The 15,067-nt window shown below is 36.8% G+C and overlaps 2 protein-coding genes across 4 annotated transcripts in view; one reads left to right on the top strand and one right to left on the bottom strand.

The window, feature by feature from the left end:
• Positions 1-658: 658 nt before the first annotated feature.
• On the bottom strand, positions 659-13,155 carry immp1l (inner mitochondrial membrane peptidase subunit 1). Its single transcript, XM_081352788.1, has 6 exons — positions 13,077-13,155; positions 4,711-4,835; positions 4,521-4,609; positions 4,281-4,407; positions 1,303-1,413; positions 659-792 (listed from the first exon to the last, which is right to left on the bottom strand). The coding sequence occupies exons 1-6, from the start codon at positions 13,120-13,122 to the stop codon at positions 730-732; spliced, it is 561 nt and encodes a 186-aa protein (XP_081208914.1). The 5' UTR covers positions 13,123-13,155; the 3' UTR covers positions 659-729.
• A 68-nt stretch (positions 13,156-13,223) lies between these two features.
• elp4 (elongator acetyltransferase complex subunit 4) overlaps positions 13,224-15,067 on the top strand; it is a 65,822-nt gene continuing 63,978 nt past the window's right edge. For 2 of the 3 annotated variants that reach the window (XM_081355664.1, XM_081355666.1), the window contains exons 1-2: positions 13,224-13,434; positions 14,555-14,590. In XM_081355664.1, coding sequence (XP_081211790.1) covers positions 13,266-13,434; positions 14,555-14,590 — 205 coding nt within the window. In that variant the 5' untranslated portion in view covers positions 13,224-13,265. The remainder of the gene's footprint in view (positions 13,435-14,554; positions 14,591-15,067) is intronic. The other variant, XM_081355665.1, reaches the window with a different exon arrangement.

Raw genomic sequence — 15,067 nt, 5'->3', positions numbered from 1 at the left:
AAGAAGTGCAAAATGGAGCTGATTCAATTCTACTATTGTATCAGGTCAACAAAATCCAGGTCAAAGGACAATGCCAACATAGCAGATGTAATATTTATACCACACCAATGCATATGGAATATAGAAGAATTTGGAAGCCTGTTTCTGGCTCACAAGAGTAAAAAAATGAAATAAACTGGTAATTGTGGGTTTAAAATAATAAATAGTCACATTCGATATTAGGTCACACTATGAGCTTTATTTATTTATATGTTTATTTATGTCTTTTTTACTCTGAAAGTGAAACAGGCATCATCAATCAAAAGGGAAATTTCTATATACTGTCATATGCTGTTATTTTCCAGTCTATTTAAGAACCCTTAAAAACAGTCCTGTCCCTTAACAACAGCAAACTGTGTTACTGAAACAGGCAAATATGTCAATTTATAACGCAAAAATGAAATTTCAGTGTAACAATGAGTCAGCTCTCAGCTACACTCATAATGAATTTGAAACAACACAAGTCTGTAATACCCATTTGAAACATTAACAGATCTTCTTAGTATTTTCACTAACATTTTAAACCATTGATTGCAACATGATGTAGTTGATATGACGCATTTGTGTTTCTTCACCATCAAAAATCCTTGGTTGCCTTAAACAATGAAACAGACAAGAATTATAAATAAGGTTTTATTTTAAAACATTTAAAAAAATATCATTTACATTGTGACCATGAACACAGGTTCTTCATAAAATGCGCCCGTCGTTTGGACTTTCGGCCAATACGCCAACACTATGTGGTGGCCACAACTGCAAAATTAAAGCACAGCAAAACAAAAACAATAAATAAATCATTTAATTTCATATTAAATGAAACAATGAAATGCAACAATGAAACAGTTCATATTAAATTAAATTAATCTAATTCATATTATAGTGCAGAAACAACACCTTTTCCCTATAAGACCCTGTAAGAAAAAAACACCCCTCTATCATTTGCCTTTGAGTTTCCAATCAAGGGCTGACAGAAGGTGAGGAGACCTGTTTACAGGGTCATGGGCACATGACGCTATGTGAGATGACAGCTGAAACCAGTTTCAAATGAAGCCCGCACACAATTTTTTTTAGATAGTTTCTGGATAATCTTAGTATGAAATAATTTATTTTAATTATTTGAGTATTTCTTGTTTGAGGAAAAACAATACCTCAAATGAGGAAGAAAAAAACAACATAAAATGGCAACAGTTCAAACTCAAAAAGCTTGAGGTTTGGCCTTTGGGGAAGCGTATAGGTCAAGAAACGAGACTGTATCCTCATTACCTTTAAGCAAACACGTCCTCGGATCAAGGCATAGGGAATTGGGCCATAGCTTCGGGAATCTGTGGAATTCCGAAGGTTATCGCCTTCCAGCCACACATGCCCTCTTGGTACCTAGATTACAGCAGGATGGGAAGAGCAAAATGTTAAATCATAAATCTAACTGAAAATTAATGTGATTTATTTCGGATTGCAGCCACACCAAAATTGAGGTCTAAAATGATCCTTTGACTCATGCTTCACATGCAACACACAATATTGGTTCTCCTGGATTAGAGGATAAAGAACGAGTTCCTAACAGTGAGAAAGTTCACATGACTTAACTGCTCATCTCAGATGGGAATGGGATCATTTTTACTGACCGCTGGGGCCCTGCACCCCCCCCTCCCTTTATCCTCTCGGTGAGGGGTGAAGCCACGCCTCCATGAGCTGCTCCATGGGTCTAGACCACGGACAGACCTGCCAGGCTGGGCTGGCAACCGAGCGAATCCTGATCCACACTGACATCAATTAGGAATAATCTCATCACACAGGGAGAGTGGGGCTGTCAAGCCCCTAATTAAGTCCCCTCCACCCCCTCTATATGTGAGGCGAGGGTGAACAACACATCACGTTGTCATTATAAACATAACAGTATGGAGATGCCTATCTGGCACTGACCAAACTTTAATAATCATTTTTATATCCCCCCAACCCCCCCTGCAGAGTTCTAAAAATTCCAAATAATCATATGAAGATTTCCACACAGTACGATTTACTGTGCTCTACTGTTAAGAAAGCATACTTACGGTCGCACCAGATATCTAAGAAAGCCGTTTCATGCTTCGATGAAAAAAAAAATCAAAAACAAACATGACTTACAAAATGATTTGCTGACCTTTTGTATTGCAAACAAACTCATCATTGACAAATGCGAAAAGAACCGTGATTATAAACATAAGTCAGCATGTATTCGTCTTGCAGTCGACTCTCATTAGCATGAAAACATATGTTTGATCCCATCCACAAGAAATCTCAGCCCGTCGTCATCTGCTGTTCAGAAGTGAAGCTTTTGTCCTATCTGTCAGCCAAGCATGCGAGACTTCACACCATACTGTGACCAGACACAAATGTTGACAATCCTGCATTCGATCTTACAAATGGGAGGCATGTTAGAAACATCTTGATTCTGGTCAACAAAACACCTCTACAACTAATGTAAATTAGTATAGGGCTTGTCTTATCTTTGACTTGCTTTCCTAACTTTGTTTTACTACAACTTTTTTTTTTTTTGGTAACTGAATAGAGTCCTACAAGGATTATGCCATTTTATAGGCCAAACCAGAAGTTTGCATAACCCTTGTTCCCTTGACAAAATACCAATAAGATTTTTAGGGGTCAAGCCCCAAAGGGGCTGATTTTGCCAGGATCGGACGAACCATCGGTTTGCCATGTAGAATTTTGTCAGAAATTGCAGTATCTTTTACACTATTTGACATACAGTATCGCCACAAAATTAGATACGGATCGTCGACAGCATGTCCTGAAGGTACCTGAGAAGTTCAGCTCCACCAAGTGTTCCAGAGATATGAGGATTTTTGCAAAAACATTCTTGAATGCTTATGCCGATTCCGACAAGATCGACATTTTTCATCAATGTGCCTGTCCGCGATATTAAAGTAAACGAAAAACGGTTTGTCCAATTTTGTCCAAAATCTGATCATATGATCTTTGGACACATTTTTTATATTTACTACCATTCCTAAGAAATACCTCTCCGAAGGTGACCTTGTTTGTTGTCTTATGTTAGTTAGCTTAACATGCTAATTGGTTGCTAACTGCATGCTAACTTTTAGGACTCATTCCTGCAGCTCTCTACTGAACACTATCACACATTTTCTCCTGTTTATACTGTAGGTCTTGCCTATTAACATATTGTGGTTTGGAGACATGCAGTGAAAAACAGTTGCCTAAGATCACACAGCCAAATCGGTAATTAGCCTTCAATCTTTGATTGACAAATCCTTTACTTTCCCAAAGGCATTTTATATAGAGAAACAAACAAATCATCCTGTCATACTGAAGGTAGTATTTACTTGCCAAGAGACTTTTTTTTTTTTTTTTACTAAAACGTTTATAAAGTATTGATATTTCCGTGTTGTTAGATACCACAAAGTCACAGATTTTACTTATTATATTAGTATTAGTTTTGTGTTTTCTGTCAGCTATAAATAAGAATCAACATGAAACAACAACTGTGACCTTGCAACAAAAAATGCAGCAAAAGACAAAATGGCCATTAGGCTATTATGCAATCAGAATTAAATCAGAATGCAAATAAATGCAAGGAAGAAGACAATCGCAATTCAATATGTAAATAATCGCTGTTAAAGTCACTGGGACATTTTCAAACTTTAATCTTAGATTTTAAAAGGAGAAGAAAAAGTATCAGAACATTGATGCCTAGTAATTGTTCTGCAATTTACTAATTTGTCATTGTAATCGGTTTAGGTTTGACTAGTACTGAGAGACTGAGCAAACTTCTAATCTTTTTTTAGCTGAGGGTTTGTATCTCTTTACCTTAAAGTACTCCAGTGACAGGTCTTTCTTTCTCTCCTTTCTCTTCATCACTTGCTCTACTCATCTGTCACTAACACTAACAGCTTCGGGAAAAATTACAGGTCAGAACCGCACATAGGCAAGGTGAAAAAAAAGAAAGAAAAACAAGTGATACCAAAAAGCAATAACAGCTAGGCCTATTTCAGTGAAAGCTATGCTCTCTCTGGACCAATAATAACTGAGAAACAAGCATTTGTTTCTTCCATAAGGTAAACGTTTTACCCAATGGATGCGAATGCATGTGAAATTCAAATGCATACACCTTAAGAGTTAATGCAGTGGTTCATACTTAAAGAAGAAAAAAAATGTAGTTGAAGACTTCAGAAAGTGTCTATGCATTATGAAGGCAGAGCTCGTGTCAGTGCACTACAATAGGTACTCACGAAAGTGTGTGTTTTAAACATATCAGATGGTCCACTGGTGCAGACTTTGTCCCCCTCCAGTCCGATCACTCTTTTACAGATGTTCATCTTCGGATCAAAAGGACTTTTGGCTATTACAATATCCCCTCTGGAAGAATGTAAAAGGTGACGTCAAAAATAAAGCCAATAGTTTGGCATGAAAGTATGAGCAAAATATCACTTTAAAATAAACACTTAAGTAAACATTTCATACACACTCACTTTTGTATTCGACAGAGGTGACGGCTTACTCGTTCTGAGAAAACCACATCGTGGTTAGTGATGGTGGGTTCCATGGAAGGTCCTGAACACTGTTGTACAGTAGGCGAATTGTGGGTAGCATTAAGAATTTATATGTATTTCTTTGTCTGTTTCACCAAATGAGTTGACTAAACATCTCCAAGAAACTTACCGACACAAATTCACCAATATACTCAAAGGCACAGTGAGCGATGCAGCCATACTGGACGGTATAACCAACAAAGCTAACTGTCTTCACAAAGAAACCACGAAACATCATGCCACTCCTCAGAAATGCTGAAATAAAAAAAAGAGTCTATATTTGAAAAATAATCATTCACAACCAACATTAATATTGTCATGCAGGAGAGATTTGAGCACATTTACTGATTTCCTTCGAGTTCTAAACCAGGTTGATGAAAATTAAAGTCTGAGATTAAAACTTAAATTTAGTTTTCAGGAATAGTGACAAGAAGATACCAGAGTGGAAATGGAAAAGGGAAGTCGGCATGAAATGGAAATTCATTTCCATCTATTTTATAAATGCATCTTATTGTGAACGATTCATCCATGCAAATATTATAATAATATTATAATTTTTTTTGAGTTTGTAATTTTCAATTATATTATCATCACCTGCATAAGAATAAAGCATGTGCAAATTTTTGCATTTTCAGAATGTAGTAGTTAATGAGCTGTCTGAACGGGTAGTTGAACTGATTTGTTCACTAGTCAGTTTTATTATATCTTATTAAAAAATAGCACATGCTTATGTATGGCAGTGTTGTTATTGGTAACTTAAAATTATTTTCAGAGTAAATGAAATAAAGCTGTAAAATAAAACGGTAACACTTTTCAATAAAATTGTTAGTTAGCTGCTTAGTTGACATAACGAACTATGAAAAATTCTTAAAGCATTTATTAATCTTAGTTAATGTAGCCTACATTTCAAAAAGTACTAATACATTAATAAAATCAAAAGTTGTATGTTTATATTATTTAATGGATTGAGCTAACATGATTAGTTGTATTTTTTTATTACCCAATGTTAACAAAGAGTAATAAATAAGTTAACAAATGCATTGCTCATTTTTAGTTAATGCATTAACTAATGTTAACTAATAGGACCTAATTGTAAAGCGTTACCAATAAAATATTACATGAAAAACACAAACTAATAAAAATTTTTTGAAGGAATAGATGAAAATAAAAAAATAGGAAAATTGTCATTACTTACACTCATGTTGGTTCAAACCTGTATTCATTTTTTTTTTATTCTGTTTAAAGAATGTTGGTAACCAAACAGTTGACAGCACCCATCGACTTCCATGGTAGGAAAACAAAAAATACTATGAAAGTCAAAGGTTACCGTCAACTGTCTGGTTACCAACATTCTTTAAAATATCATCTTTTGTATCTCATACAACTTGAGGGTGAGTAAATGATGACAGACTTTTCATTTTTGGGTGAACTATCCCTTTAAACTTTTTTTTTTGAAAATATCTAAAATGCTAATTAAAATTATTAATAAATACTAAGATAGTATAGAAATAATACTAAAATAATATGTATGGCGCTTTCAAGACACATGAATTAAATCCCACATTTAGATTGTAACATCATAAATTAATATTTGTATAAATTATCAAATGATTAGTTGACTATTATTAAGAGCACCATTCTTAAAGAGCACCACAGCTCTGGAGCTTTAACCGCTTACACCGTGACTCCAATTGAAAACCTAAAATTTGCATGGCAATTCTCAATTGGAAATCTCACTCAGTGCCAAAAACTGACGACACATGCCTGTGCCAGAGGGTCGAAAGTGGCTTTTAAACACTTTGTCACTGAGGTGGTGTTGGTGGGGAAATGCACCTCACACATTTAATGCTAACGGTTAAACCTGTGAAACCAAAGTGATCATTAGAGATGGTGTTTCATTCTCAGTAGCCTCTACAACCCATCAACAAGGCACAAAGGTCGCTCTTTGTGCCTTGTTGATGGGTTGGGCATCTGACCCTGTCTGAGACAACCCAATCTACACCTGTGGGAGCAGGTGACAGCGCTTGCAGGCACAGGTTCATCTCCTCGAACTCAAAAAAGAAAAAGAAAAAAAAGAAGAGTTACGCTATGGCCATAGCAACAGAACACAAGGTCCTTTGTTTGTCCTCGCACCCCGGCTCTTTAACTGATAAAACTGTGGTGCGTTGTCTGAATAAACAGTCCATCCTCACTCAAACTATTGACTTTTCCTTGGCCATCAAGCTAGCAGGGTGCGTGAGTCAATAAAGGTCATGTTTGGATGTTTGTACACATCCATGAAACCTCGCTTGGCAGATAAACAGCTCAGAAGATAAACCAACACTTCAATGGCGTGCCGTTTGTCAGTTTACAGGCTGGTTCATAACAAGAAACTAAAAAAATCGAGCTCTTGCGCAATTAGAAAACGAATCTTCAGAAGAACAACCGCGCTGGATATCCAATGAAGGATAAACCTCAATCTTTCCTCCTGAAACAAACCAAAGGAATTAAGGCGACCCGGCCGAGCAGAAACTAAACGAAACCGAGCCCTATCCCAAAAGCCCCTATTGCCACGGGAATGACATCTCCAATATGGGGCGGAATTAATCCCCCTGTCCCCTACTTCCTCCATCTCAGTCCCAGGCCAAGTGTCAGGTGTCTGTCTCCGTGTGTCATGGAAAGTGCTACACCTAATCCCATTACCCACCAGCCATCTCTTCGCCCCATACCTCCGTCCCCGACACCCCTTTCAATCCATTCCGGTCAGACATTGAATCCACACCTTTGAATCCTCATAATTATGTCTGATACCCCCAACACAAACACGGTGTACGAGAGTTAGCTCTTCTACCCAAAGGCCCCCTCCGTCCAGGGATGTTTCTGCCTGACTGGATGTAGTCGTATCTCAGGGAGGCAGTGAAAGGGCCAGCTGTTGTTTTGCTTATCAAACTCCAGGGTGGGGCGAACAAACTATTGTTTCTGGGCCGTTTTTCCCTGCCAATTGATAGTGTGCACAGATACTCTGCCTAAACTATAACATATACTGTGCGCTTTCCTTTTAAATCGCTTTGCTCGTTATAGAGTTCATCTTTTGGGACAAAACAATTATCATAATTTTAATAGTAAATTCTAGGGTAAATACGGATAGTTGGTAACCCGTAAGTTACTCTATATGGTTAAAAAACTGTAATAAATCTAATGGGACATTTCATGTAGTTTTACAGTAATTTTCCAGGGGTGTTTTAAAAGAGGTGAATTTAAAGACGCAACTTTTCTGGGGATTTTGCTGTGCAAACTGTCTAAAAACTAAAGAAAATAAAGTACTTCTCGACTCGACATGATTCAGATTCTGTTAACAACAAAGCATGTTGATCCAGAAATATTCCTTTAGTTCTGTCCATCATTTTACTTTAATCTGATTGGGTTTATCTTTCATTCTTATCCTGACCCTAAGAGACTGTCAAGGCTCATAGACCAGCTCGGCAGAACGTGTTGCGGAGAACACAGCATCCCCAACTACCGTCTAGTCGTCCAATCACCAGCACGTTACTGTTGTGGGCGTCCAGCATAGGTGAGGATTAAGGATTTAGCATAATAAGATTACACGGCCAGTGAATGATATCAAGAGACAGTCCATATGCGGCCGCCTGGTTTTCCACTGGCACCCTGTGTGTGTGTGCGAGAGACTGGGTGAGTCAGCTGCTTGAAATCAAATGGAGTTTAGCCAAAATCAAACAGACCTTCAGACAATTGAGATTAAATCTCTATTTCTGAACATTCCCCTGTGTGTTCGGAACAAGCACTATCTGCCACATGATTCCCTAGACGGGGAAGTGACGGACCAAAATGAATTTTATCTAACAATTGGATAATTAACTCCAAGTCTCCCCTTAATCCAGGATTACACAGTACAATGTATATAGATATATATGTATTTGCAACACAGAGTCACATAGAGCATCTCTGGAGAGCCATCTGTGGCCCCGGACCCCCAAAACCCATAATGCAACAGAAGGGAGAAAGGGTTCCCAGAGAGCGGAGAAGCAGGTGGCATCAAAATGCCCTTTTAATCCTATAAATCTGTTGTAAAAACAAACTTCTGAAATTGTACAAATCTCTTGAGAGTGAGCGGTCATCAATGTTGGTTTAGCAGCATTTAATCTGATAAAATGCTCTAAAAAAATTGTCTTGGCAACAAGTATGACAATAACTAAAAAAAATAAGAGTTAAAAAAACTGTTGCATCATGTCTTGAACTCATGGTGTTGCCTTAATATGGCAGTTGAAGTAAAAACAAAAAGTTCAAATATATGAAATAGTTTAATAGACCCTGGATATAGACACTCATATCCATTCAGTTGCACATCTGTTTTAGCAAAAAAAATGCACTCATTTATTAAAACACACATTTTTTTACCAAAACCTAAATTAAAACAGTCAAAGCGCTATTTAAACATTTTGGCCTACAAAACTATTTCGGAGGAAACCAAAATGTTTGCCTATGTTTGCCTAGATTCTGGTTCATCACTACAATACTGAACAGCAGAGTTAAGACATTTGATTTTCCAAAATAATACAATTACACCATCAGTACACTATCAGTATATTAAGCATAAATTTATTACTTTGGAAAATCAACTACGTTTTTAAAACCCTCTCAGCTGATATCATTTAGAGGCACACGTTTCAAATATTGCAGTAAAAATCTGAGATTTCCCTTTAAGAGTCAATTACAGTGCAGTATATATAAAAGCAAAGTGTGCAAACACCAATTCAGGCATTGAGACTGATGTCACACTTGTGTAAAGGTCACTATGACTCCGTACCACCATCTAATGTGCTTACACTCCGCTGACCTCCTGAAATAGCAAAGAAAATAAACAGCAGCCCAGGTGACAGTGGAAACGATGCAGTGCTGTATTTCTGAGCGCCATTGTTCATGATTGCCGGACATTCAGAACTAAAAATATTACAAGAAAATTTGGTACAGAAATAGTCATTTACTAGTGCATTGACAGAAAATAGTTCCTCTCTGATACAGAGCAAAAAACAATTAATATAGCCTATAAGTTTACATTTCCAAGCATTCTATTGCCATTAAAGGGTTAGTTCACCCAATCCTGTCAGTAATTACTCAACCTCATGTTGTTCCAACCCCGTAAGTCTTTCGTACATATTCAAAACTCAAATTAAGATATTTCTGATGAAATCTGAGAGCTGGCTCACTTCTACATAGTAATTGCATCTGCCATCCCAGAAAAGTTAGTAAAGACATCGTTAAAATATTCCAAGTGACTACAGTGGCCCAAAAATACCCCCCAAAAATAACTACTTTATTCAACTATTCATTTTCTTCCGTGTGGGCCTCTGACGTGAGTTCACGAGAGCGCTACAACGCATGCGCAAGAACTGAGAAGATGATGCTGCTCACGATCATATGATGGGAAAGTGTGAAAGGTAAGCCATTCATTTTTTACTTTTAAGTAAAAAATGGCGCTTTTAAGTTTTCTCGTTGGTTTCTCACGATTCGGACATCCAGGAAATGCACACTTTAGAACCTTTTTAAACACTACATCGAGACCCATCTGCGTCATCTTCTCAGCGTCTTGGCGCTCTCGTGAACTCCCATCACAGGCCCACACTGAAGAAAATGAATAGTTGAATAAAGTCATTATTTGGGGTTTTTTTGCACACAGAAAGAATTCTTGTCGCTTGATAAACTTAAGGTTGAGCCACTGTAGTCACTTGGACTATTTTAACGATGTCTTTACTAACTTTTCTGGACTGGCAGACCCAGCAGCCTATGATGGAGTGAGCCAGCTCTCAGATTTCATCAAAAATATCTTAATTTGTGTTCTGAAGATGAGCGAAAGTCTTACGGGGTTGGAACAACATGAGGGTGAGTAATTACTGAGAGACTTTTCCTTTTTGGGTGAACTAACCCTTTAATTGTTATAATCCAGTGAGATTGTTGTATGCACAAGGAGTCGGACAACTGCCGGTGCTCCACACGGAGATCTGATCTCACCATCATCGAGTCCATCTGGGACTACATGAAGAATCAGAAAACTGAGGCAGACTAAGTCCAGAAGAACTTCCAACGTCTCCAAGATGCTTGAAGAAACCTACCTGCAAAGCTACAGTACTGTGAAAAGGTTTTAGGCACTTGTGTATTAGGCCTACTTCTATTAGCTAAATCAAATTACTGTGTCGAATAAATTTTGTCCAGGTACACTTGCACATAGTTTTTCAGGTATCTTTGTTGGTAGGTTTCTTCAAGCTTCTTGGAGACATTGCTGCAGTTCTTCTGGATTTAGTCTGTCAAGCAACAGCAAAAGATAAACCTTTTTTTTTTGGTGAAGATACTAACATGCCTAAGATAGATTTTTAAATGAATTGTTTAATATCTTAAATCTTTAAAACATTATTTGGAAGGACAGCGGATGGTGTGAAATTAGTAGAAAAAAAAGTGAGGAATCCAATCGCAAGGCTTGCTTCACAGCTTCTTATCACAGCACATCTGAATTTAGACATACATGGGGAGCTCGACTTTGGGAGCTTCTGTGGGACTTAAGAAGATTACATAGATTCGAATAGTGTTAACTAAGATGGCGTTCCCCCGAGAACCCAGATGGAAGGAAGATGAGGAGGGGGGAACACTGATGTTCTCGATCTGTGTGGCAGAAGGCAGCTGAGGGTGGCCTGTCTCGCACTGCTCTCTTTGTTCTCAATGGATTGGAGAACTTTGAGATTTGGCAATCGGGAGGCTATCGGTGCAACTATCAAAAAGAGGCTGGTGGACTGAGCTGGGATGGTGACACCTGGTTGCTGGTTGATGGAGGACAGATGTCAGCACGCATGACATAAAGGAAACCTCCCTCAATCACATCATTTTTACAACAGTCCAATGGAAATCAAATGAATTTTAAAAGGCAGATAATGAATAAAGCCAATTACAGAGTCAATCCCCGTAAATATGAACAAAAGCGAAGCAATTTCAAAGGATGCTGAGCTAGTTCTGTAACAATGACGTGACATAAAGAGACTAATCTTTATTAAAATGACCTTTGACTGCAGCCTGAACCCAAGATGGAGCTGAAAGGCAAACAGATCTTATCAGATGTGCCAAGTTAGGCCTTCTGTTATGGGTAAAAGAGAAACCTTACAATTCTCTATTCATTTAAATGCACATCCCTACCAATTAGCCCGCTTTGTTTTTACAGGATAGATATCCTTTATTTCGTATTGGAAAAAATTCAGATTAATGCCGTTTTTGGAGGAGAGAATAAAATGACCTTCCTGTGGGTCACAAATAAGTTACCACAACCCTATAATTGTCCTGGCATCCAAGATTATTGCTTTCCTTTCAACACTAACGCATACAATTCCTCTGCAGATGACAATCTAACTTCCCTTCTGAGCAATGCCACTATATTCTTAACCTCAGATTGTAGTAGCAAAGAGAATCACGTTGGGGAAACCCAAACAAGCTGCTCAGGAAACATTTGACATGTTATGACTGTTAGCATTAGCACTGTGTGGAACAATCAGATATGAGTTGATAAAGCTGACATAATAAAAATAACATAAGCGATACCAGCATCTGGACAAACTAAAAAGAGCACTAGTGGAGATGTAGCATTTTTATGTACAGATCTTAGAAAAAAAGGAACCAAAACTATCAATGATAAGACACCCACTTTTATGATGGATAACATCACGGTTATTCTATATGGATGTTAAATACTAATTTGTGTCTAATTTATTATGTAAGAAACTACCACAGCAATGCAGGGAATAGTGTATTGGGTGTGTGTGTGTGTGTGTGTGTATTGGGTGGAAATTGTGTACTGTGTGTGTGTGTGTGTGTGTGTATATATATATTGTTTTATAATATTTATATATGTTTTATAATATTTGTTTTATTACATTTTTTAATTGATGTTTTAAAATGCAATGTATTCCTTTATCAGCATCATTACTACAGTCTTCAGTGTCATTTGATCCTTCAGAAATCATTCTAATATGATGATTTGATGATTTGCTGTGCAAGAAACATTTCTTATTATGATCAATGTTGAAAACAGTTGTGGTATTGAATAGAAGGTTCAGAAGAACAGTATTTATTTGAAAAACAATTCATTTGTAACATGGGAATAAAAGTATATAAAATAATATACATTATATATATTTGCGATACATATTATTAAAAATATAATAGTAAAAATGGTTCTGATTCTGACACGTATGCAAGCATGCATCTTGATTCATTGTGCAATTAATTAATCAATAAATATACCGTTACAGTGGCAGCTTCAGCTTTTACAGTCACCGGTGATGAATCTGCTTACAACATTTCATAAGTCTTGGCTAAAGTACAAGGGCAGCAATGTTTTGTGTTACAGCTCATGTAGCTGTCAGTTTTGAAACATCGATGGCATAAATATGATCTACATCAGTAATGTCATGTGTGATGGAATTATAATAAACACTATAGTAATTTGTACAGTAATCCTACCTGATTCGTGCACATTGACAGCGTGCTGTTTGTATTCCTTGATCATATGTTCACTACGCAGCTGCAGTCAACCTTGAACTCCATTGCGTCATCGTCGCTAACCAAGTGTCTTTCTGATTGGCTAAGAACCCAACAATTCATGCGCTGATTGGCTGTAGAGTCATCGGCGTTACTGTCAACAGAAAAAACATGGCGGCTCCCGTTAGATGCATGGCTGGATCCTCCAGCATAGGCACCACAACTAGTTTTCAGAAAAAAACCCGCAGCAAACTCGTTTCTATCCCTGGGACCAGACCGTCTGTACAGAACGGACAACTCTTACTGTCATCTGGCGTGAGCTCGCTTGACTACGTTATTGGTTAGTATAATTCACTCGGTTTGAGCTCACTGTCAAGTGGATGTGTACTAAATTCATTTTTGACATGCCTCTCTATCGTCTTCATATATATATTCTTAATAAATCCAGAAATAATTCAGCAGTAATACACTTTTGTTTGCACTACTGTCACACACTGTCTGCTTTAAACGAGAAATGCCTTAATCCCATCAATCAAAATATCAGGGTAGTTTTCACTTTATTACGCGTATAATCTTTGCATTATATTACATTTTATTGTATTATATAAAATAATTTTGTATTGTGAGTTGATTATGATTACCTAATCTTGGCATGTATAAAAACGACAGAAAATCCCCTGATAAAAAAGGGTTTTTATATATATATATATATATATATATATATATATATATATATATATATATATATATATATATATGTGTGTGTGTGTGTGTGTGTGTGTGTGTTAAAATACCGAAGAAACCGTAATATTGTGAAATATTATTACGATTTAAAATAATGTTTTTCTATTTTAATATACTTTAAAATATAATTTATTTCTGTGACGCAAAGCTGAATTTTCTTCAGCCATTACACCAGTCTTCAATGTCACATGGTCCTTCAGAAATCATTCTAGTATGCTGATTTATTGTCAATGTTGTAAAAGTTGTGGTGCTTAATATTTTCTTTATAACCTGTAATACTTTTTTTAGGATTCTTTGATGAATAAAAAGACCAAATGTCCCCACAAGGATAGTAAAACTGCCAGCGGTCCCCACAAGGAAAATGGGTTAATAAACATACTAAATTAAATATTTTTTGAAAATGTAAAAATGCAGAAAGTTTTGTGTGATGGGTAGGTTTAGGGGAAGGGTTAGTGTGACGGGACAGCATGTACAGTTTTAACAGTTTTAAAACTATTACTGTACGTCTATGGAGAGTCCCCACAAAGATAGCGAACCAGGCATGAGTGTGTCTGTGTGTGTGGACGCACGTAATAATGCTAAATACTAGCTGGTATATTATGCAAAAGAATACATTTATTTCAATATAGGTGTATTTGAGCTTTTCTGATTAAGTTATGGATATAAAAACACATTATTATTTTATGTCATTAAAATGTACACTTTTTTTCCCATAGGTGGTGGTCTGGCAGTTGGAACTCTGCTACTTGTAGGTAAGCAATGAAGCAGTTTATGTATACTATCATGTCACATCATGTCATTAGGTTGTTTCAGATATTCTTATTACTGGCTATATTTTTTCACTTAGCCACTGCTTTGCATGTCATAATGACTAGTGGACAGGGATTATTAAAAATATTGTTTTCATTAGATGTAGATTAATCTTTTCATGTTGCACAGTACAGTACAAAGCCAATGGAATTTAACAAAAAGTGCAAATATTGTGTGTTTAGTTGCTTATGAAACTACAAATCTAAGGATCAGTAGGCTGATAGCTCATTAGATATGATCATACCTCTGATTGCAGACTGTTTTTTTTTTTTTTTTTTTAAGTCTTTTCTTCCCTTTTTGGATTTATATCCTGGATTCTTGAAAGAGAAAAAAATTTAGGGCGGGACTTGATTTTGTCCATTGGGTAACTGATTGGATGGAGGTTTGCTATTGGATCTCGTGAGTGACAGGTTGTCCTG

Source organism: Scardinius erythrophthalmus (assembly GCF_964197995.2).
Source record: "Scardinius erythrophthalmus genome assembly, chromosome: 2".
Classification (NCBI taxonomy): domain Eukaryota; kingdom Metazoa; phylum Chordata; class Actinopteri; order Cypriniformes; family Leuciscidae; genus Scardinius; species Scardinius erythrophthalmus.
The sequence above is the reverse complement of the archived record's forward strand: the minus strand, read 5'-3'. Positions and strand labels throughout refer to the sequence as shown.